Raw genomic sequence first — 22290 nt, forward strand, 5'->3', positions numbered from 1 at the left:
CGTTGCCCGGGTCCCCCCTGCTGTCCCCAGGGCCACCAGCAGCTCTGCGTCCCGGGTGCTCTCCAGGCAGGCACTGCGGCCACAGGGGGCCTGGCACGTCGAGGAGTGTGCAAAGGTCTCGGTCCTTTTCTCCCAGGCAGTGCCCCCCGCCCTGTGGCGCAGACCCCACATCAGGGAGCGTACTGTGTGGCAAGAGCCATCTTGCGACGTAGGCCAGACACGTGTCTTTCTCTTTAAAATGACGGTTATCCTGTCAAAGAGGCCCCATTCAAGTCTGCATTGAAATCTAGGCCACGTCAGAGTTCCTGGGGGAGAAGCCACTTCCCCGCTCCTCCCCACTTCTGGAGGCCCCCACTCCTTGGCTCGTGGCCCCTTCCTCCACTTCAGGCCCTCTGATCCATGCCCACCGTCACTTCTTCTCATGCAGGCCAGAAGTGTTTCCAGGCCTAGGGGCCGTACCCACCTCGGGCTGTGTGGGTCCTTAGTCCTAATCACATCTGCACATCCCTCTGGCCAACTCTTTTTGGGTTTGCTTTTTGTTTTGAGATGGAGTGGCACGCTGTCACCCAGGCTGGAGTGCAGTGGCGCGATCTTGGCTCACCTCAACCTCCACCTCCTGGGTTCAAGCGATTCTCCTGTCTCAGCCTCTCAAGTAACTGGGATTACAGGTCTGTACCACCACACCCAGCTAATTTTTATATTTTTGGTGGAGATGGGGTTTCGCCATGTTGGCCAAGCTGGTTTCGAACTTTTGACCTCAGGTGATCCACCTGCCTCAGCCTCCCAGCGTGAGCCACCACGCCTGTCCCCGTCTGGCCAATTCTTAAAAGGCTCCCGTTTCCAGATCACACTCTGCTCTGCAGGTCATGGCCTGTCCCTTGAGGTTTTTCCCAAGCAGGAAGGTCCGTGCAGGGATTGGGAGCCAGGGGGAATGTTGTGGAAGCCACAGCAGAGGCAACGGGCCTGGGCACGGTCCTGCGGGGCAAGTGGGAGGCAAGGGTCCGTGGGGATGGTCATGTCAGCCACACTGCACCACCTCAGGGGCCTGACTTCTGGAGAGCTTGGGAACAGGCTCTTGTCCCCCCGGCCCCTCTCACCTGCCGACCAGAAATTGGGTCTCGGGCACTGAGTAGCTTGCCCAAAGCCCTGCCTGTTGGGTGGTGGCAGGGACTGGGGTCCTAACCCCACCCCAAGGCCATGTGCGGAGACCTTTACTCCACCACTTGGGCTGGGGGGGGTGTTGGGGCTGGGGGAGCCACGCACTCAGGCCCTACAGGTGCTGCTTGTGCAAGCCCCGCCCCGCCCTAGAGCGGGCCCTACAGGTGCTGCTTGTGCAAGCCCCGCCCCACCCCAGAGCAGGCCGGCAGGAGTGGCAGCTCAGGACTCGGATGCACCAGGGTGATATGTGGAGCCACCAGCCCCGCTGCGCACGCAGAGGGGGCGCCTGCTACCCGCTGGGCCCCCACCCACCACGGCCTCATCACCAGGGCTCGGGGCTCCTCGAGGACGTCCCCTCTTGCTCAGCGCTGCACTGAATGGCCCTTCGGGGCTTCCCTCGTGTTCATGTCATTCCTTTTTCCAGGATAGACTCTGGCACCCACTGCAGCCTGGGCCCTCCTCACTGAGCCCGGCTCGCCTGCCTCCCTCCTCCACTTTTTTTTTTTTTTTTTTTTTTTTTTTTTGACAGGGTCTCACTGTCACCCAGGCTGGAGTGCAGGGGTGTGATCATGGCCACTGCAGCTTTGACCTCCTAGGCTCAAGCAATCCTCCCACCTCAGCCTCCTGAGTAGCTGGGACCACAGGCGTGCGCCACTACACTCGGCTGATTTTTGTTGACTTTTTGTAGAGACAGGACTCAGTCTCACTATGTGGCTCAGGCTGGCTTTGAAGACTCGGTCTCACTTTGTTGCCCAGGCTGGCTTCGAACTCCTGGATTCAGGGGATCCTGCTGCCTCGGCTTCCCAAAGCTCTGGGATTGCAGGCGTGAGCCCCACGCTGGCCCCTCCTCCACTTTTAAGGACCTTGTGATTACACTGGGCCCCCCGGGATGCTCCAGGGTCACCGCCCTAGTTTAAAGTCAGCTAATCCAACCTTCATTTCATCTGCAACCTGGATCCCCCGAGCCAGGTAGTCACAGGCTCCCACTAGGATGTGGACATCGTTGTTAGGATGTGGACATCAATAGGGAACACTATGCTGCCAACGAACCCCTGTCTACAAGCCAAAGGGCATCCCACCAGGTAGAGCCCACGAACACTCAGGGGTCCTGGGCAGGAGGTGGGTGGACACAGGGCGGGAAGGAGATGCTCAGTGGGGTTGGGGGAAGCACCGGCCGCAATGGGCCTCCCAGATCTCAGGGCCAAGGCATGGGAAGCTGGCACCATGTCTGGGTCCTTGGGGCTGTCGGTAAACAAGTGGATCCCCCATGACACAGCGGCTGCTCCCAAGCCCCAGCCGGGGCCGGAACACAGGGCACGAGCAGTTGCCATGGAATCCTGGAATCCCACGCTGAATTGCAGTTTGTTTCAGGCAAGGACGCCCGGCACTCACGGAGCTGTGCCAGGCGGGCTCCTGTTGAGAGAGTCATATTTTTCCCATTAGCACCAGTTTTTCTGTCACCGAGATGAGTACAAATTGAGTTCTTGTAAACACGGGGATGGGCACGCTGTAGAAGCCGGCCTCAGGGGAGGCCAGGGCTGAGCCAGGCCCACACCTGCCCCTGCCACTGCCAGACCCCGTGTGGTCGTGGTGAAGGGGCCAGGCCTGGTGATGCCATGTGGAGGAATGCTCAGCCTTCCGGCGAGGGGCCGGTGAGGGCCAGGGGTGGCCACGGGGGCTGTCCTGTGCCCATGGGAGCGCCAGCCACTGAGGCTGCCTCTCATGGGGGCTCCTGCTCAGTGTGGCTCTGCTGGGTGAGACTGCAGGCACCTGCCAGATGGGCAGCTGTGGCCTCCAACACATCTGTGCCTGGCCCCCTTCCAGGGGTCTCGGCGGATAGCCCTCGGGAGGCGGCAGAGCAGTTGGCCTCTGGGGGTCTGTGTCTCAGACTCAGTTACCGGGTGGTCCGGAGCCCACACGTCCCCAGACAGGACAGAGCCTCAGAGTCAGGCACAGACCAGGAAGGAACCCTTGAAGGACACAGGACGGGCGGGGAGGCCAGAGCGGGGGCCGAGCAGGACCTCCCACATCCATCCGCCTGCGGAAGCCCCAGCGCCCGGAACCCCTGCACCCGGGCCTGCGGCTGTATTTGGAGACAGGGCCTTTGCACGGGTGAGTATGGTGAAATGAGGTCACCAGGGTGGCCCCAATGCAATAGGACTGGTGTCCTTATAAGAAGGAAGATTAGGACACAGCTGTGCACAGAGGGACGGCCACACGAGGACACAGCCTACCTGCCAGGGAGAGTGGTCCTGGAAGAAGATAGCCAAGAGGCCCCTCTGTCTCCAAGTCCAGCCTCCAGACAGGGCGGGTGGAGAGGGAATACAGGGCTGCTGCTCAGGCTGCCGGGCCCACGGTGGTTTGCTAGGTGGCCCTGGGACACTGGCACCACCGTGGCACCTCCAAGCCCCAGCCTGTCCCTCACTTTAACGTGGGGACAGTTATTGCAGGCATGAGTGCTGTGAGCACCAAACAAGACCACAGAAGCTTCCAGAACAGCACTGGCACCAGGGAAGCACCCAATGGACACTGTCCGAGGTCACCTGAGGACTTCACAACTGCTGGTGCCACAGGGCTTGGGAGCTGGGAAGAACACAGCTCTTTGCCACAGCTCAGCCGATGCCAAGTCCCAGGGCTGCACGGTACCCGCCTGGACCATCAGAGGAGAGCAGACCCTGAGCTGGGCCCGGTCACCTGGTGCCACCCAGCTGAGGCCATGTCCTGTTGGTGGCTCCTGAGCTGGAGGAGGAAGAGCCCAACCACATGGGCCCTGCCTGTCCTTCCCCCTCCTCCACCTTGGGAAAGAACCTCACTGCAGCTGTTGGGGCGGCTTCCCTGCCCATCCCATCCTCCCTCCCGTGCCCACCCCCTCCGCCTGACTGCCGCCTCCTCTGCGGCAGGGGGGGGTCCCTCCTCCTGAGCCCCACAGTCCCTGCGCTGGCCCTGCCATCCCAGGGGCAGGAGCAGCCACAGGGCTCTTGGGGCTCTGAGGCTCCATCCGCCGTTGTGTGACCCAGGCACCAGTGTCCACAGAACACAGGACGAGAGTTACACACCCAGCCCCGCCACACCACTGTGAGGACAGAGAAGGCATGGCGTGACCTGCCACCTGGTGGAGGGCTGCGACCATGGAGGGTGCTGGATGCACCTACCCTGCCCTGCTGCCTGGAAGGGGGCCTCTGCTCCCCAGGGCCGGGGGACCATGAGTTCACCTCTGTCATCAGTGTCAGCATGACAAACCCCACTGGTGCCGCTCACAGCAGGATCCCACATCCCAGGCCAGCCCCCTCTGCCATGCCACCTACCTCACAGCCAAAGGTGGGAACAGCAACTCTGGGGAGAACTGGGGGTGCCGTGGCCACCGCGTCCCTGAGGCTCACGGAGGAGAGTGAGGCGAGGAGAACCATGGAGCTGGGCCCTGCCTTGGGAACCAAGCACTCGCCCTTTGCAGCCGCGGAGCCATCCTGATGGGCAGGCGGGGGCGGGGTCGCTGTGTAGCTGTGCAGAGAGCGCTCCGAATGGGGGTCTGTCACCAGCTCCCAAGCTCGTGGGTTCTCCCAAGATTCTTGTGGCACATGATTCATTGCCTTTCTTAACAGCATCGCTGAAAAGAGAAAAGGCCCTTTGGAAATTGATTGCAGTCCCTGGATGTGTCTCTTGGAGCACAGGTCCCTCGGTTCCCACTTGGCAAACCAGGCTTCATGTCCCCAAGACAGGGCCAGGCAGCCCATGCGCTCCACCCCCTCCCCCGCCAGCCTGCACGTCCTCCCCCATCGTCCATGCAGCCCCCGAGACACCCGCTGTCCCCGGCCCTGGGTCCTGACGTGGCAGGAAAGGCAGTTCAGGACCCCCCACCTCCCACCTCCCTATCCAAAACCCAGCCCTCACTCCCCAGAAGGCCATCACTGCAGCATCCTCCAAACAGCCTGTGGCCCCACAGGCATGCTCTGAGTTTGCTTCCAGGGGCCAGGAAGTGAGGAGCCCCCAGTGCTGAGGCCAGGGACACTCATGCAGGGCTCATGGCCACCAGCGACAGCCACCAAGGTCACTGCCCAAGGCTGCTTGAGCCATCCTGCCAGGTGGCCTCCTGGGCCCAGAAGGCTGATGTCACCCACGGCTCAGCATCGGAGGGCAGATGCCATCTGATGAGGTCAGAAGAACTGCCCAGACCCCAGGACCCCCACTCAGATCCCCACAGCCTGGTGAGGTACAGAACCACAGCCGCATCTGCAGGGGGAGGCGCAGGGGTACTCAGAGCTGTGGGTTCCCCTCTGGCCTCCCCTTGGAGGCTCTCCCGGCTGCCCTCCAGGGTCATCCACCATCCACCGCAGGCAAGCTGGAGGGGTGGATGGGAAGGCTTTGCCTGAGGGTGTAAGCCCCCAGGGCCCTCCAGGGAGGACAAGCTGCACGGCCGGGAAGCTCCGCAGCCTCCAACCCAGGGCTGGCAGGAGCTGGGGGCTGGGGGCTCCCCACATGGGGTCCCAGGCTCACCTCCCAGCAGGGGGAGGCCCAGAGAGCTGCCCGCACACCCTCACCAACTGCTCCCCAGTCCTGGCCCCTGCCTGGCTCACTGTGGTCAGAGTTTGCCCCCACAGAGAACCAGCCCCCAACTGCCAGCTGCTTCCACCTTCAGCAGCTGCTGGGGGCCAACCAGGTTCCACCCTGTAGCCAGGGGCTCCTCCAAACCCAGCGATGGGGGAGCCAGCCCTGAAAGCACCAGCCCCAGGGCAGCACAGGGCCTGTCACAGGCCTCCAGCGAGCAGCCCAGGATCCAAGGTGCCAGGGAGTCCAAGAGCAAGGCACACTGGGTTTACCAACCACAACCCCCTCCATGCCTTCTGTGTTAGAAGAAGAAAGAAGAAAAGGCAGCAAACTCAGACTGTGGAGCGGGAGCAGCCACCACCTGCATGGAGCAGAGGCCCAGGTGGGCATGGGGATCTGGACCAGCAGAGCCTTCCTGGGCTGCGCACCCCATCCATGTGGGAGACAAGAGCTTAAGGGCTCCCAGAAAGGCTCCCAACCATAGCAGCAAGGAGGGGCTGGATGCAGGAGAGCCACAGAGTTTGTCGCTGGTACAGTGGTATGACGTGCCTTGCAGGAGGAGGTGCCTGTGGGCAGTAACACAGCCGCCCCCATCTTCATACTCTGAGCCCAGCTTCTCCCCTAACTGGAAGACCCAGATGAGGCACTGCTGTCAACCCAGCTGGCTATGAAAGCCCTGACCATGTGCAGGACGCCCATCCTCACAGCCTGTAAAGGGAGGAGACCGTGCCGGGCGCAGTGGCTCACGCCTGTAATCCCAGCACTTTGGGAGGCCGAGGCGGGCGGATCCCGAGGTCAGGAGATAGAGACCATCCTGGCTAACACGGTGAAATCCCATCTCTACTTAAAAAAAAAAAAAAAAAAAAAAATTAGCCGGGCATGGTGGCGGGCGCCTGTAGTCCCAGCTACTCAGGAGACTGAGGCAGGAGAATGGCGTGAACCCGGGAGGCGGAGCTTGCAGTGAACTGAGATCGTGCCACCGCACTCCAGCCTGGGTGACAGAGCGAGACTCTGTCTCAAAAAAAAAAAAAAAAAAAAGGGAGGAGACTGACCACCCCCAGGCTCTGCAGGGAAGGTGACAGAGGCCAACAACCACAATCAAAGGCAAAGTGGGACCCACATGGGTGGTTTTTTGGGTTTTTTATTTTTTTGAGACGGAGTCTCACTCTGGCCCCCAGGTTGGAGTGCAGTGGTGCGACCTCCGCTCACTGCAAGCTCCGCCTCCCGGGTTCACGCCATTCTCCTGCCTCAGCTTCCTGAGTAGCTGGGACTACAGGCGCCCGCCACCACGCCCGGCAGATTTTTTTTTTGTATTTTCAGTAGAGACGGGGTTTCACCGTGTTAGCCAGAATGGTCTTGATCTCCTGACCTCGTGATCCGCCCGCCTTGGCCTCCCAAAGTGCTGGGATTACAGGCGTGAGCCACCGCGCCTGGCCTTTTTTTTTTTTTTTTTTGAGATGGAGTCTCACTCTGTCACCCAGGCTGGAGTGCAGTGGCGCAATCTCATCTCACTGCAACCTCCGCCTTGCAAGTTCAAGCGATTCTTGTGCCTCCACCTCCCGAGTAGCTAGGATTACAGGCGTGCGCCACCATGCCTAGCTAATTTTTGTATTTTTCGTAAAGACGGGATTTTGCCATGTTGGCCAGGCTGGTCTCGAACTCATGACCTCATGATCCACCCACCTCAGCCTCCCAAAGTGCTGGGATTACAGGCGTGAGCCACCACGCCTGGCCGTGGGTTTGTTTTTGTTTTACTTTTAAAAACTTTTTGGTCTGGGAGAAAAATGACACACCAGCAATGAACAATCTGAAAAGGAAATTAAGAAACCAATTCTATTTACAATAGGATGCAAAAGAATAAAATACCTAGAAACAAATTTGACAAAGGAAATGAAAGACTTTGACAATGAAAACTACAAAACATTGCTGAACGTAAGAGGCTCTAAAGATGGAAAGACATCCCACGTTCATGGATTGGATGACCTAATATTGTTAAGTTAGCAGTACTCCCCGCAATGATCTACAGATTCAAGGCAATCTCTATCAAAATTCCAATGGCCTTTTTCACAGAAATAGAAAAACCAGGCTAGGCGTAGTGGCTCACATCTGTAATCCCAACACTTTGGGAGGCGGAGGCAGGTGGATCGCTTGAGCCTAGGAATTCAAGACCAGCCTGGACAACGTAACCCCCATTCTACAAAAAATACAAAAATTAGCCAGGCATGATGGCGTAGTAGTCCCAGCTACTCGGGAGGCTAAGGCAGGAGGATCACTTGTACCCGAGAGGTTAATACTGCAGTGAGCCATCGTCACACCACTGCACTCCAGCCTGGGTGACAGAATGAGACCCTGTCTCCAAAAAGAAAAAGAAAAAAGAAAAACCAATCCTCAAATTCATATGGAACTACAAGGGGCGTCAGAGAGCCAGAACGATATTGTAAAAGAATTATAATATCATAAAATAATATTGTAAAATAATTTTCTTCTTGCAAAAGAAAAAAATTAGCCAGGTATAGTGGCTTGTGCCTGTAGTCCCAGCTACTGAGGAGGCTGAGGTGGGAGGATCTCTTGAGCCCGGGAAGGGAGTCCAGCCTGGGCAACATAGGAGACGCCATCTCTAAAAAGTAAAGAAGAAATAGTGTTGGTGGGGGGAGGAAGAAACTAGAGGATTCACATTTCTCAATCTCAAAACTTACTACAAAACTATGTGGTACTGGCATAGAATAGACATACGGAGCAATAGAATAAAATAGAAAGCCCAGAAATAAACCCGAAGATCTACTACGACTGATCGATTTTTGCAAGGGTGACAAGACCATTCAGTGGATAAAGGGTAAAGAATGGCCTTTTTAACAAATGATGCGGGGGCAGTTGGAGATTTACATGCCAAAAGCAATGACGCTGGACTCTTACCTCACACCATGGATTGAAAACTAATTCAAAGTGGATCAATGACCTAAATACATGAACTAAAATTATAAAACAGCTAGAAAAAAACATAGAAGTCAATTTTAATGACCCTGGATTTGGCAATGGATTCTTAGATTTGACACCAAAAGCACATGCAACAAAAGAAAAAATAGATAAATTGCACTTCATAAAAATGAAAAACTTTTGTGCATCAGAAGACATTATCCTGCCAGGCACAGTGGCTCAGGCCTGTAATCCCAGATCTTTGGGAGGCTGAGGCAGGAGGATTGCCTGAGCCCAGGAGTTCAAGATTCAAGACCAGCCTGGGCAACATAGCAAGACCTTGTCTCTACAAATTAAAAAAAAAAAAATAGCCGGTTGTAGCGTCACGTGGCTGTGGTCCCAGCTACTCGGAAGGCTGAGGCAGGAGAATCGCTGGAACTCAGGAGGTGGAGGTTGTAGTGAGCCAAGATTGTGCCACTGCACTCCAGCCTGGGTGATAGAGCAAGTCTCCATCTCAAAAAAAATAATAATAAGCCAGGCACGGTGGCTCATGCCTGTAATCCCAGCACTTTGGGAGGCCGAGGCAGGCAGATCACAAGGTCAAGAGATTGAGACCATGCTGGCCAACATGGTGAAACCTCATCTCTACTGAAAATACAAACATTAGCTGGGCATGGTGGTGCGCACCTGTAGTCCCAGCTACTCGGGAAGCTGAACCAGGAGAATCACTTGAACCAGGGAGGTGGAGGTTGCAGCGAGCCGAGATCGTGCCACTGTACTCCAGCCTGGTGACAGAGTGAGACTCTGTCTCCAAAAAAAATAATAATAATAAATACAAATTAAAAAATTAAAAAAAAGACAAGCAACCTAATTTTAAAACGGTCAGAGGATTTAAATACCTTCTCCAAAGCAGGTGAACAAATGGCCAATAAGCACATGAAAAGATGCTCATTACCAGTCATTAGGGAAATGGACATGAAAACTACACTGAGATTCCACTTCACACCTACTAGGATGGCTTCAATTTAGAAAGAAAACCAGCTTTGGGCAACTCTCTTCAGTCGTCCCGAATCCTGGTTCATCTGACACCAGCTGCCTTCACCATGCCCTGAAGTTCCACCCCAACAAGAGCAAAGTCGTATACCTGAGGTGCAGCGGGGGCAAAGTCGGTGCCACGTCTGCACTGGCCCCCGAGACCGGCCCCCTGGGTCTGTCTCCAAAAAAGGCTGGTGATGACATTGCCAAGGCAACCGGTGACTGGAAGGGTCTGAGGATTACAGCGAAACTGACCATTCAGAACAGACAGGCCCAGATTGAGGTGGTGCCTTCTGCCTCCGCCCTGTTGATCAACACCCTCAAGGAACTGCCAGGAGACAGAAAGAAACAGAAAAACATCAAACACAGTGGAAATATCACTTTTGATGAGATTGTCAACATTGCTCCACAGATGCGGCACTGATCTTTAGCCAGAGAACTCTCTGGAACCATTAAAAAGATCCTGGGGACTGCCCAGTCTCTGGGCTGCAATGCTGATGGCCTCCATCCTCATGACATCACAGATGACATCAACAATGGTGCCAGGGAATGCCCAGCTAGTTAAGAAGCACAAAGGAAAATATTTCAATAAAGGATCATTTGACAATTAAAAAAAAAAAAGAAAACCAGAAAATCACAAGGGTTGGTGAAGATGTGGACAAATTGAAACCTTCCCGCGTTGCTGGTGAAAATGGAAAATGGTGCAGCCACTGGGGAAAATCGTTCGGCGGTTCCTCAAGAAGTTAAGCATGGGATCAGCATTGGACCCAGCAATTCCACTCCCAGATATATACCCAAGAGAAATGAAAACATGTCCATGCAGAAATTTGTACAGGAATATTTATAGGACATTATTCATAATGGCCAAAAGGCAGAAACAACAAAAGGTCCAACAATGAATGAATGGATAAACACAATGCGGTATATTCATACCATGGAATATTACGCAGCCTTGAAAAGGAAACACTGAAGCTACAACGAGGATGCCTCCTGCAAACACACGGAATGAAAGAGGCCGGATTCCAGAGGCCGTATTGTGCAATTCCTTTTATATGACATATCCGGAATAGGTAAAACCAGCCCAACTACAGAAAGGAGACTGATGGCACCAGGGGTGGGGGGAGAGGAGGAATGAGGGGTGCCACTTGGTATTTTTCTTTTCTTTTCTTTTCTTTCTTCTTCTTTTTTTTTTTTTTTTTTTGAGATGGAGTTTTGCTGTCATTGCCCAGGCTGGAGTGCAATGGCGTGATCTCAGCTCACCACAACTAATTTTGTATTCTTAGTAGAGATGGAGTTTCTCCGTGTTGGTCAGGCTGGTCTCAAACTCCCGACCTCAGGTGATCTGCCTGCCTCAGCCTCCCAGAGTGCTTGGATTACAGGCATGAGCCACCTAGCCCGGCCCTTACTGAGTATTTTTCTGGGGTGATTAAAATGTTTTGACACCAGATAGAGAAGGTGGTTGTACAACATTGTGAATACACTGAATGCCACTGAAATGTACACTTTAAAATGGTTAACGGGGCTAGGCGCAGTGGCTCACGCCTGTAATCACGCACTTTGGGAGGCCAAGGTGAGCGGATCACCTGAGGTCAGGAGTTCAAGACCAGCTTGGTCAACATGCCGTCTCAGCTAAAAATACAAAAATTAGCCAGATGTGGTGGTGCATGCCTGTCATCCCAGCTACTCGGGAGGCTGAGACAAGAGAATCACTTGAACCTGGGAGGCAGAGGTTGCAGTGAGCCAAAATTGCACCACTGCACTCCAGCCTGAGCAACAGAGCAAGACTCTGTCTCAATAAATAAATAAATAATATAATAAAATTTTATTTTATTTTGTGGTGGCACAGACTGTAGTCCTAGCTACACAGGAGGCCGAGGTGGGAGGACTGCCTGGGCCCAGGAGTTGGAGGCTGCAGTGAGCTATAATTGCCACCGCACCCCAGCCTGGGTGACAGAATGAGACCCTGTCTCTAAAAAATAAAAATAAAATAAACTAGTTAATTGCAGGTTATATGAATTCCACTTCCATTCTTTTTCATTGACAAAAATACAAACTGACGCCAGAGAATGCGGCTCCGGTCATGCCTTTGGTCCCTCCAGGTTCGAGCGAGAGGATTTGCTGAGAAACAGAAGTCTCTTAAGAGTGTTAAGAGTGCAACCTGAGAGGGAGGGTGCCCGCTGCTGTGGTCTGAACATCGTGTCCCTCCAAAACCCCTGTTGGCACCGAATCCCCAGTCTAGCGTATTAAGAGGTGGGGCCCTTCCGGGTAATTGGGTCATGAGGGCACCTCCCCTGTGAGTGGGATTAAGGCCTGTGTAAGAGGCTTCACACCTCAGCTCCCTTTTGCTGTCCTGCCTCCCACCATGGGGGAACACAGAGCTCAAGGCGCCATCGTGGAAGCAGAGAGCCGCCCTCCCCAGACACGGGACTCCAGCACCTTGACCTTGGACTTCTCAGCCTCCAGAACTGCAAGAAAGAAATGTCCATTGTTCATAAATTACCAGTCTCCGAATTCTGTTACAGCAGCATGAACAGACTAGGACCCAAGAACTCGCCAAGGACCGTAAGGGGCCCGGAGTCATGAGACACAAATTCAGGCCTGGAACAGCCCAGAGAAACAGGCGGACAACAGGCAGCCCCAGGGACCCGCTTCTCTCATGGTCGCGAGGCTAGCAGCCCGGCCTCCAGCTCTGTAATCCCCTCATCTCTGGGGGAAGTCACCTGGAGGGGCCCCTGTGGCCAGGACTGAGGCCTCCTGCCCACAGCCACTCAGATGAGCATGGAGGCGACTCTGGCAGCCTGCCAGGCTTGAGATGAACCCGGCCAGCAGCTGAGCTGCAGAATTCTGACTTCAGGGGCGGCCTGTGCCACACACATTCATCATCTATCACACGTGAGAAGTGACCCGAGGACTCAGCAGCTGAAAGCAGCCGACATCATCCCACACACTCTCAGGCCAGGAGACCGGAAGCGGCTCAGCAGGAAGCCGGGCTCAGGTCTCCCGGGGGTGGCCATCCAGCTGTCAGCCAAGATGGAGGCCACCGTGCCATTAATGACCCAGTCTCAAAAGTGACCTGCCATCACTCTCCTCTGCCCTTGGTCACTCAGACCAACCCAGCGCAGTGTGTGTGGGGACGCAAGGACCGTTTGAGGGCCTGTGGCAGCCTTCTGTGTCCATAGCTGATGGGAGCTCATCCCACCTCCCCGGGCTTCTTCCTGCCCCAAGCCTGGCCTTCTCACCCCCTTCCTGGCTTTCTTCAAGCCATCCCACCCAGCATCCTTCCTGACCTTCAGACCACAGGCATAGCTCACCCAAAACACACCCTCCAGGCCTCAGTGGTCCCCCTCCTGGGCGCTTACGTCCCCTCAGGCGCGTGAGCCTCCCAGCCGCCTGATTCCGGCCACCACCATCACTCCCGGGGGGCCGCTGCAGCTGCCTGCCTGGCAGTCCCAGCTCCACCCAGCACAGGCCGCTTTACTCCTCCCTGCCTCAGTTTCTCCCGTGGAATGCAAACAGTCCCCCATCCTCCTGGAAGGCTGGCGGTGTGGGAGCTGGGGCAGTAGTGTGTGTGCAGCCTGTGACCCCTGGGTCGGCCGATGTCATCTCCCAAGTGGCGCCACGTCTGCCCAGGGGCTTAGGCCAAAGGCTGACCTCGCCTTCATGCCCCTTCCCCTCAGGGCCGCTCCTGCCCATCCAGCAGCTCTCACTGGGTCGACCCGTGGCCTTCAAGCCTGTTTCCCACCACGACCCCTTCTCCCCAGGGGGAGCAGCCAGGATGAAAACCCAAGCGAGGTCAGTCCCTCCTGGGCAAGGGCCAAGCGCTTCTGGCTGTCCGAGAACAGGGGCGGACCAGCCCCAGGGCTACCATGCCCCACCCACCAGCCAGTCCTGGCACTGCACTGTCACCCCGCTGTCCTTCTATCTGGGGTTCAGGCTCCTGAGATCAGATGCCACATCCTCAACTACCCACCCAACATCCCTCCAGCCCAGCACCACCTCCATTCCCCTGTGTCCCTTGTCGTATGCAAACCCCATGACAAAGGGACTGCAGTTCTCAGAGCAGGGCCTGCCCATGGTAGGCGCTGAAGGAATGAATGAATATGAATGAGTGTATGAGTGAGTGAGTGAGTGAGTGAGTGAGTGAGTGAGTGAATGAGTGGGTGAAAAAGTTAATAAGCAAGTGTATGAATGGGTGGGTGTGTGAGTGGGTGGGTGAGTGGGTGGGTGAATGGGTGGATGAGTCAAAGAATGAGTCAGTGAATGAGTGTGTGAGTGAATGAGTGGGTGTGTGTGTGAGTGAATGAGTGTGTGTGAGTGAATGAGTGGGTGAATGAATGAGTGTGTGAGTGAATGAGTGGGTGAATGAGAGGATGAATGAATGAGTGAAGGAGTGGGTGACTGAGTGAATGAGTGAGGGAGTGGGTGAGTGAATGAATGAATGAGGGAGGGAGGGAGTGAATGAGTGAGTCAATGAGGGACGGAGAGACGGAGTGAGGGAGTTAAAGAGTGGGTGAATGAGTCAATGAGTGAGAGAATGAATGAGTAAATGAGTGAGCCAGTGAGGGACGGAGGGAGTGAGTTAATGAGCAGGTGAATGAATGAGTGAATGAGGGAGTGAGTGAATAAGTGAGAGAATGAGTGGGTGAATGAATGAGCGAATGAGTCAGTGAGGGAGGGAGTGAAGGAGTTAATGAGCAGGTGAATGAATGAGTGAATGAGGAAGTGAGCGAATAAGCGGGTGAATGAATGAATGAGGGAGGAAATGAATGCGCAGGTGAATAAATGAATGAATGAATGAATGAGTGAAGAGGGAGGGAGGGAGCAGGTGAATAAATGGATGAGTGAATGAGTGAGGTAAAGCCCCGCAGGTCCCGCAGCCACAGGGCCTCCCACTCCCCGTGCCCCTGCCCCCGCCCCCCCGCGGGTTTCCGGGACCCCAGTCTCTGCTGCCCTCCGCGCAGGAGCCTGCACAGGGTAGGGGCCCGCGAGGACCCCGGGGCGGCCTGCCGAGGTCTGGGGGCCTCCCTTAGGGGTCTGCGGGTCTCTCCCGCAGGGGTGTGGGGTCCTGCCTCCTCCGGGCTGAGGTCCTCCCACCGGGTCTGGGGTCCCGCCTGCGGGGTCCGGGGTCTCTCCCACCGGGGTCTGGGGGCCGCCCCAGCTGCGAGGGCCGCCGGCTTCCCCTGTCCTGCAGCGCCACCGCGTGGCCGCCGCAGCCGCCGCAGCCGCTGCTCCTTCCCCTGGCGCGGGGGTCGCCGCTGCCAGCCGGGGCGGGACAGGCTGCTGGGACGTCAGCCCCGAGGCCCCGCGCCACCCCTTCCTGCCCCATTTCTACCGCAGCTCTCAAGCACCCAAAAGATGTCTTCGCCCTTAACCCCCTGCAGCCCAGCGCCCCCACTCCACGGGTCTCTGAGGGTCCCCAGCAAGCAGGGTCTTCCCTCTGGGCCACCCGGGCCTCCTCTGGGAGCAGCCCACTTCTCCCCGGCGCTGAAGCAGCCCCTCCAAGGACACCTTCTCTTCCCTAGGCCGCCCATTGCCGCGCCCCAGGGAGTGTCTGCAGCCGCGGGTCCCTCCAACCCCGCACTTGTGTCCGGCACCAGCACTTTCCGGGCTCTCGCCCATGCCTTGGGGATTTGCTTCTTTTGACTTGTTCCAGAATGTTCGTCGGGCTCATCATTTTCTCTGCTCCCTGAGTCACCGCTGCTTAGTCTGACCCTGAAGATCCCACCAGAAGCGTGGGAGCCCCTGCCTGGACACTCCCCCGGCCCATGGAGAAGGTGGCAGCTCTCCCACATCCCCTGGGCCCCACCGACGCGGGGCACCTGCAAGGAGGGGTGCAGCCCCCAGTTCATGATCTCAGGGTCTCCTGGCCCAAGCCAGGCGTCAGCACGCAGCCCAGGCAGGTCACCTGCAACACGGCAAAAGGCCCTTTCCCTCCCTGCATGCCTCTCGGCCCCACCTTCCCTCCCTCCCCACTAGGCATGGGCTCAGGCGTGGGTGTGACTCCTGGGCCAGGCAGCCGTGGGTCTTCACCCACCATGCCTGCAGCTGACTAGGCTGGGACTGGAAGGCGGAGAAGGAGGGCTGCCCTCTCCACCCAACGGCCCTCCAGCCCTAGGAGGAAGCTGGCTGCGTGGTCAGGGAAGAGATGAGGGACAGAGAGTGGGGAGGGCTTCCTCCACTGGTGACTGCATTGGTCAGTTCCTGCACCCAGAAGGCCTAGGGCCACCTCTGTGGAGTGGACCACCAGCACCACCCCCAGAGGCTGGTGGACACCTGGGCGGAGGGACCAGCTGGATGATGATGTCATGTCCACGTCACTGGTGCCTCAGAAGAACCACCTTTTCTCACCGGCTGCCTCTCCATTCGTGTGTCATTTGAAGGCCACCCCAAATGTCACCTCCTCAGTGGAACCTTCCCGGATCCCCACAGCCTTCCCATCCCGTGTTCCAGGCCGGCTGTGGGCAGCTTGGCCCCGTGCTGCCTGCTGAGGGATCCCGGGCGAGTGTCCCCAGCAGGAAGGGCCCTCGTGAGACAGGGGCGGCGGGAGAGGAGTAGAATCTGTGTCCTTGTTCCTGGGTCTGGCCCACGTGAGGTCTTGCCGTGGCGGGTGGGCCTTTTCATGCTGGTGCTGGCGGCAGCTGTGGCCATCACCAAGGGTTTCCTGCGGTCCCTGCAACCTCCCGACTCTAAACACTTGCCATGTCCCCGAGATCCAGGGATGGGACTCCCCGGCCTTCATTCCTCCAACTCTTAATGATTTTTGAAGCACTCGATCCTTTGTATTAAATACCTCCCTTCTTGAAATGCCCAGAGGGGTTCCTGCTTTCCAGGGCAAACCTCAGGTGATGACCTCATTGCTATGTTAAGGGCAGATTGTGCCTCCCCAAGACTCACAGGTTGAAGTCCTACCCCCTAGCGCTGCAGAATGGGGCCTCAGTTGGAGATGACGTCATTGCAGATGTAATTAGTTAATGTGGGTGGTGTCGGGGCAGGTTCCTCCACGTAACATATTGTCCTTATAAAAAGGGAACATTTGGCCGGGCGCGGTGGCTCACGCCTGTAATCTCAGCACTTTAGGAGGCTGAGGTGGGCAGATCACGAGGTCAGGAGATCGAGACCATCCTGGCTAACACGGTGAAACCCCGTCTCTATTAAAAACACAAAAAATTAGCCGGGCATGGTGGCGGGCGCCTGTAGTCCCAGCTACTCGGGAGGCTGAGGCAGGAGAATGGCGTGAATCCAGGAGGCAGAGCTTGTAGTGAGCCGAGATCGCACCACTGCACTCCAGCCTGGGCAACGGAGCGAGACTCCATCTCAAAAAAAAAAAAAAAAAAAAGAGGGGGGGAACATTTGGACACAATCATAACACAAGAGAACATGTCGGGAAGATGAAGGCAGAGGACGGGGTGATGTTTCTACAAACCGAGGGACACCGACGCTGCCCACAGTCACCAGGGGCCGGGGGACGCATGGGCCGGATTCTCCCTCGGAGCCTCAGGAGGAATCCTCCCTGCTGACTGCAAGGACCGGGGCGGGCCGGCAATTTCCGACAGCAGGGGAAGGATGACATCTTGAAAACCACACACAAGGGCCCTGCAGCCTCAGTTGAAGTCAGAGGGAGAAAATCAGAAAACAAGGAGGAACAGGGAAGAAAATCTTCTGGTAGCAAGACCACGGCATCCGAAAATGATTTCCCAAGTTTTACGCTACGGCTCGGAGGATTACAACGGAAATTAAATTCTCAGCCTCCCCAGGTAACCTGTGTGAACCTTAGAGCAGAGCGGGGGGAAGTGGGGATGGAAGGAGCTGAGGGGTAACCCTGACCCCCTGCCCAGGGAGTCCCACTCAGCCTTGCTTGCCGGCAGAAGCCACCCTCCTCCCTATCTGAGGCAGCTCCCACACTGGGAGACCTCACCTGAAGCATCTGCCTGGGGCAGGAGGCTGATTCCCCTCGAGACCCAGGCCCGTCACCCCTGGTTGCCTCTAACCCCATAGCTGGAGTGAGATCCCAGCTGACTCCAGGGAGAAGAATAAAAACCTGCCACACCCCAAGATTATCAAGATTTTGCTAATTCAAGCTGGAGACTAGTGGTGAGCGTGGATCCCACCGTCAGGGCGGCTGCACACTCCAGGGGCTCTGAGCTCAACTGTCTGCCTGAGCATCTGTGAGAAACTGGAGCCATTCGCTCTATTTGTTGCTGGAAACTTGGACTAGGACGGGCGTGGTGGCTCACACCTGTAATCCCAGCATTTTGGGAGGCCAAGGCAAGTGAATCACCTGAGGTCAGGAGTTCGAGACCAGCCTGGCCAACATGGCGAAACCCCATCTCTACTAAAAATACAAAAAATTAGCCAGGCGTGGTGGCAGGCGCCTGTAATCCCAGCTACTCAGGAGGCTGAGGCCGGAGAATCGCTTGAACCCTGGAGGCAGAGGTTGCAGGGAGCCGAGATCACGCCATTGCACTCCAGCCTGGGCAACAGAATGAGACTGTCTCAAAAAGAAAGAAACCTGGACTTAACAGTGGCCCAGCTGAGATTCCAGGATTTCCTCGGTAGAGCACAGAGAGAAGAATCCAGCAGCGTAGAGAGCCAGGAATGCCAAATGGATTCGTCAGATGCAACCCATTGGCTGAGTCCCTCATCACATCCCCAAAACATTCCTTACAAAGGCCTGCAACTTGCCCACAAGGAGGCTCTGAGCTCTGCCGCCAACAAGACTGTGTCCCCTGATCTCTCACGGGACCCTGGAGTGGCAAAGACTGAGAGTCTGAGATGGGACGGGCTCAGTGACAGAAGGAGCGGCCAGCTGGGAGCAGAGAGTGCCACAGGGGTCAGAGCCCTTGGCTAATGGGTCAAGCATCCCCAGAACTGAAAAAGATGGACAGTCTATGAAAGCTTAAATTGATCATTTTTTTAAAATCCAGGTCAGGCGCGGTGGCTCTTGCCTATAATCCCAGCGCTTTGGGAGGACAAGGACTGAGGATCACTTGAGCCCAGGAGTTCGAGACCCACCTCGGCAACATAATGAGAACCCTATCTCTACAAAAAATACACAGATTAGCCAGGCATGGTTGTGTGCACCTGTGGTCCCAGCTACTCGGGAGGCTGAGTGGGGTGGATCACCTGAGCCCAGGAGGTCAAGGCTGCAGTGAGCTGTGACGGCACCACTGCACTCTAGCCTGGGCAACAGTGAGACCCTGTCTCAAAAAAAAAAAAAAAAAATACAATAACAAAAACAAACCCAGATCTAGGCCAGGCGCAGGGGCTCACGCCTGTAATCCCCGCACTTCCGGAGACCAAGGTGGGTGGATCACCTGAGGTCAGGAGTTCAAGACCAGCCTGGCCAACATGGTGAGACTCCCATCTCTACTAAAAATATAAAAAATTACCCAGGTCTGGCGGCTCATGCCTGTAATCCCAGGTACTTGGGAAGCTGAGGCAGGAGAATCACTTGAACCTGGGAGGCGGAGGCTGCAGTGAGCCGAGATCACGCCACTGCACTCCAGCCTGGGCGACAGAGTGAGACTGTCTCACAAAAAAAAAAAAAAAGAAAAGAAAAAAGAAAAAAACCAGATCTGCCATGAAATACCTTAATGGAGAGTGGCGATCCCTCACCAGTTCCCCGGCCCGACCAGTCCCAGGACTGGGCCCCCAAATAAAGGGGAGAACACGCCTCTCTGTGGAAGGGCAGACACCAACACCTTCAAGTCTCCCTGCTGCCTTCTCTAAGCACCTATGACCATTGCTCTGGTCATCTTTTGCTGAGTAACAAATCACCCCAAAACCCAGTGGCTTAAAACAATAACAAACACTTATTTTGCTCACAAATCTGTGATTTAGGCAAAGTACACCAGAGAAGGCCCATCTCTGCTCCGTGTGACATCAGCTGGGGTGGCTCAGCGGATGAGGAGACTAGAACATTTCCCTTCTAAGAAGGCTCATCCCATGGCTGGCCAGGTGGTGCCAGTGGGCGGTTCCTTCCATGGGGGCTCCCAGGGGCTGCTTGGCTCCTCCTGACTTGGTGGCTGAGTTCCAAGAACGAGAGTCCAGGAGACACCAGGTAGACACTGTGTCTTATTTTAGTTTAGTTTAGTTTAGTTTTTTGAGATGGAGTCTCACTCTGTCGTCCAGGCTGGAGTGCAGTGGCATGATCTCAACTCACTGCAACCTCCGCCTCCCAGGTTCAAGCGATTGTCCTGCCTCAGCCTCCCAAGTAGCTGGGACTACAGGTGTGCACCACCACGTTAGCTAATTTTTGTATTTTTAGTAGAGACAGCGTTTCACCATATTTGCCAGGATGGTCTCGAACTCCTGACCTTGAGTGATCTGCCCGCCTCAGCCTCCTAAGGTGCTGGGATTATAGGTGTGAGCCACCATGCCTGGCCATCTTTTTTTTTTATTTATTTAAATAGAGATGGGGTCTCACTGGGTTGCTCAGGCTGGTCTTGAACTCCTGAGCTCAAATAATCCTCCCACCTCAGCCTCCCAAAGTGCTGGGATTACAGGTGTGAAACACCACACCCAGCCTTGTGTCATCTTTGTCACCTGGTCTCAGAAGTGACATGGCACCACTGCCGCCATAATTAAAGGCTCAGCGGTGTGCCACTGTCACCCCTCAGCTCCAAATCCACCCTTCCTAGGCCTGTTTGTGCTGGTGGAGCTGGACCCTGTAAACGTTTCTCCTCTTCTGGCCAGTTCAGCCTGAGGCTTTGACGGGAGAGGGCGCTGGAGGTTGCAGCGAGGCCTAGCAGAGAATGGGGCCTCCCTGTCTGACCCCTTCCTTGCTGCAGCTGGCAGTGGCTCCGTGTGCGGGTGACTCCTCCGTGAGTCTACGCCACCCACGGGCTGCTTCTTGCAGACACCCCCCGTCTGTCATGCTCCCCAGCAAGATTCTCAAGCACCTGGCAGGAGTTCCTGTTGGAAAAGCTCTGGCCCAGATGCACCCCTCGGTGAGTTTCTCGGCCAACTGGCTCCCCCCGGACGGCTGGGCCCTCACCCTGCAGTGACTTCCTCCACCGCGGGCAGGGGCAGCCTGCAGGGTCCAGCAGAGCCCAGGGCAACTTCCTCCGCCGCGGGCAGGGGCAGCCTGCAGGGTCCAGCAGAGCCCAGGGCACCTTCCTCCGCCGCGGGCAGGGGCAGCCTGCAGGGTCCAGCAGAGCCCAGGGCAACTTCCTCCGCCGCGGGCAGGGGCAGCCTGCAGGGTCCAGCAGAGCCCAGGGCAACTTCCTCCGCCGGGGGCAGGGGCAGCCTGCAGGGTCCAGCAGAGCCAGGCCCAGCCTTGAGTTGGGATGTTCTTCCAGGTTCTTGGTTTCTCCTCGTGTGCTCCCTGTCTGTCCTAGAAACACACGCTGCTTCTGGCACTGCTATTCCTGTATTCCTCAGAGTTCTCTTGTAACCTTTTAATAGTGAAACCTCCTTTTCTAGTTTATGATTCTTTATATTAAATGTTCCTGTTCAAATTACTGGTGTGGTTTCTGTCTCCTGCCTGGAACCTAATGGTACAGAATTAGCACGAGGAGAGGTCCCAGGAGGGCATTTGGGGACTGTTTGCATCATCCCTAGGGTGTGAATGCCTGGCTGAGTTTCCTGCCAATGGGAAACGGGGTGCCGGGCCCCACTTTGCAGTGGATTCGCTGTGGCCTCTGCTTGGGTGAAAGAAAGGGCTGGGTGAGGCTGGTGCCCTTCAGAGCAGAACAGCAAGGACACCCCAGGACTGTGGACTGGGGGTTCCTGCTCCACACACTGGGCGTTCACAGCAATCAGATGGCTGGCAGGAGCAGCTCCTCCCAGACCTCGGGTCAGCTGAGAGGCAGAGAACGTTCGTGGCAGCCCTCACAGGAGCTGCTGTTTGTGGTCCCTACGGGGCTGACATTGCTGGAAATCAAACACAATGTTCAGTCCTGCGTGTCACCTGATCACAGGGTCAGCTGAGCGCACGGCCTTGCCCGTGTCCTCACTTGAGAGGCAGAATGCTGACAGGACGGCACCCCTGACCCAGAGTGGAGGCAGCGCCCGGAACCCCGTGGAGCTCACGGTCGGCTCCTGCCAGGGTGCCCCAAGGCTCCCTTGCCAGTGGGAGTGGTGGTGGCTGACGTTGCTGGTGCTCCTGAGTTTGAAAACCCTCAAGAGCCCACCGGTGAGACCCTTGCAAGAGGTTGCTGTCCTCCCCAAGCCAGCACAGCCACTTCCTGTTGCCTACAATTAGCATCAGATCTTAGGGATCCGGGACAGCGTGACACAGGAGACAACAGCTCATGCTGGGACTTGGGAATTTTTTCTGTAAGAGAACAAACAGCACCCAGGCGCGGTGGCTCACGCTTGTAATCTCAGCACTTTGGGAGGCCGAGGTGGGTGGATTACCTGAGGTCAGGAGTTTGTGATCAGCCTGGTCAACATGGTGAAACTCCATCTCTACCAAAAATACAAAAAAAAAATTAGCTGGGCGCGGTGGCAGGTGCCTGTAATCCCAGCTACTCAGGAGGCTGAGGCAGGAGAATCGCTTGAACCTGGGAGGCAGAGGCTGCAGTGAGCTGAGATCACACCACTGCACTCCAGCCTGGGTGACAAAGTGAGACTCTGTCTCAAAAAAAATAAAAATAAAAAATCAAACAGTAAATATCAGGCTCCGTGAGCCACATACGG

General features: G+C 56.2%; 1 protein-coding gene and 1 pseudogene across 1 annotated transcript; one reads left to right on the forward strand and one right to left on the reverse strand.

Annotated features, from left to right (window-relative positions):
- Positions 1 to 15: 15 nt before the first annotated feature.
- LOC112206097 (uncharacterized) lies at positions 16 to 4967 on the reverse strand. The gene is made up of 2 exons (XM_024350739.3): positions 4464 to 4967; positions 16 to 2571 (listed from the first exon to the last, which is right to left on the reverse strand). Exons 1-2 carry the CDS (start codon positions 4887 to 4889, stop codon positions 2308 to 2310), a joined length of 690 nt encoding a protein of 229 aa, XP_024206507.2. The 5' UTR covers positions 4890 to 4967; the 3' UTR covers positions 16 to 2307.
- A 2623-nt stretch (positions 4968 to 7590) lies between these two features.
- LOC129137725 (large ribosomal subunit protein uL11-like) lies at positions 7591 to 10304 on the forward strand (annotated as a pseudogene).
- Positions 10305 to 22290: the final 11986 nt, after the last annotated feature.

This window comes from Pan troglodytes, chromosome 19, assembly GCF_028858775.2.
Source record: "Pan troglodytes isolate AG18354 chromosome 19, NHGRI_mPanTro3-v2.0_pri, whole genome shotgun sequence".
NCBI lineage: Eukaryota > Metazoa > Chordata > Mammalia > Primates > Hominidae > Pan > Pan troglodytes.

Coding starts and splice junctions, on each gene's coding strand:
- LOC112206097 (XM_024350739.3), bottom strand. CDS start 4,889: ATGGGCTGCCTGGCCCTGTCTTGGGGACATGAAGCCTGGTTTGCCAAG. Junction 2,572..4,463: donor TTCCCACCTTTGGCTGTGAG/GTAGGTGGCATG, acceptor CTCTCTCAACAG/GAGCCCGCCTGGCACAGCTC.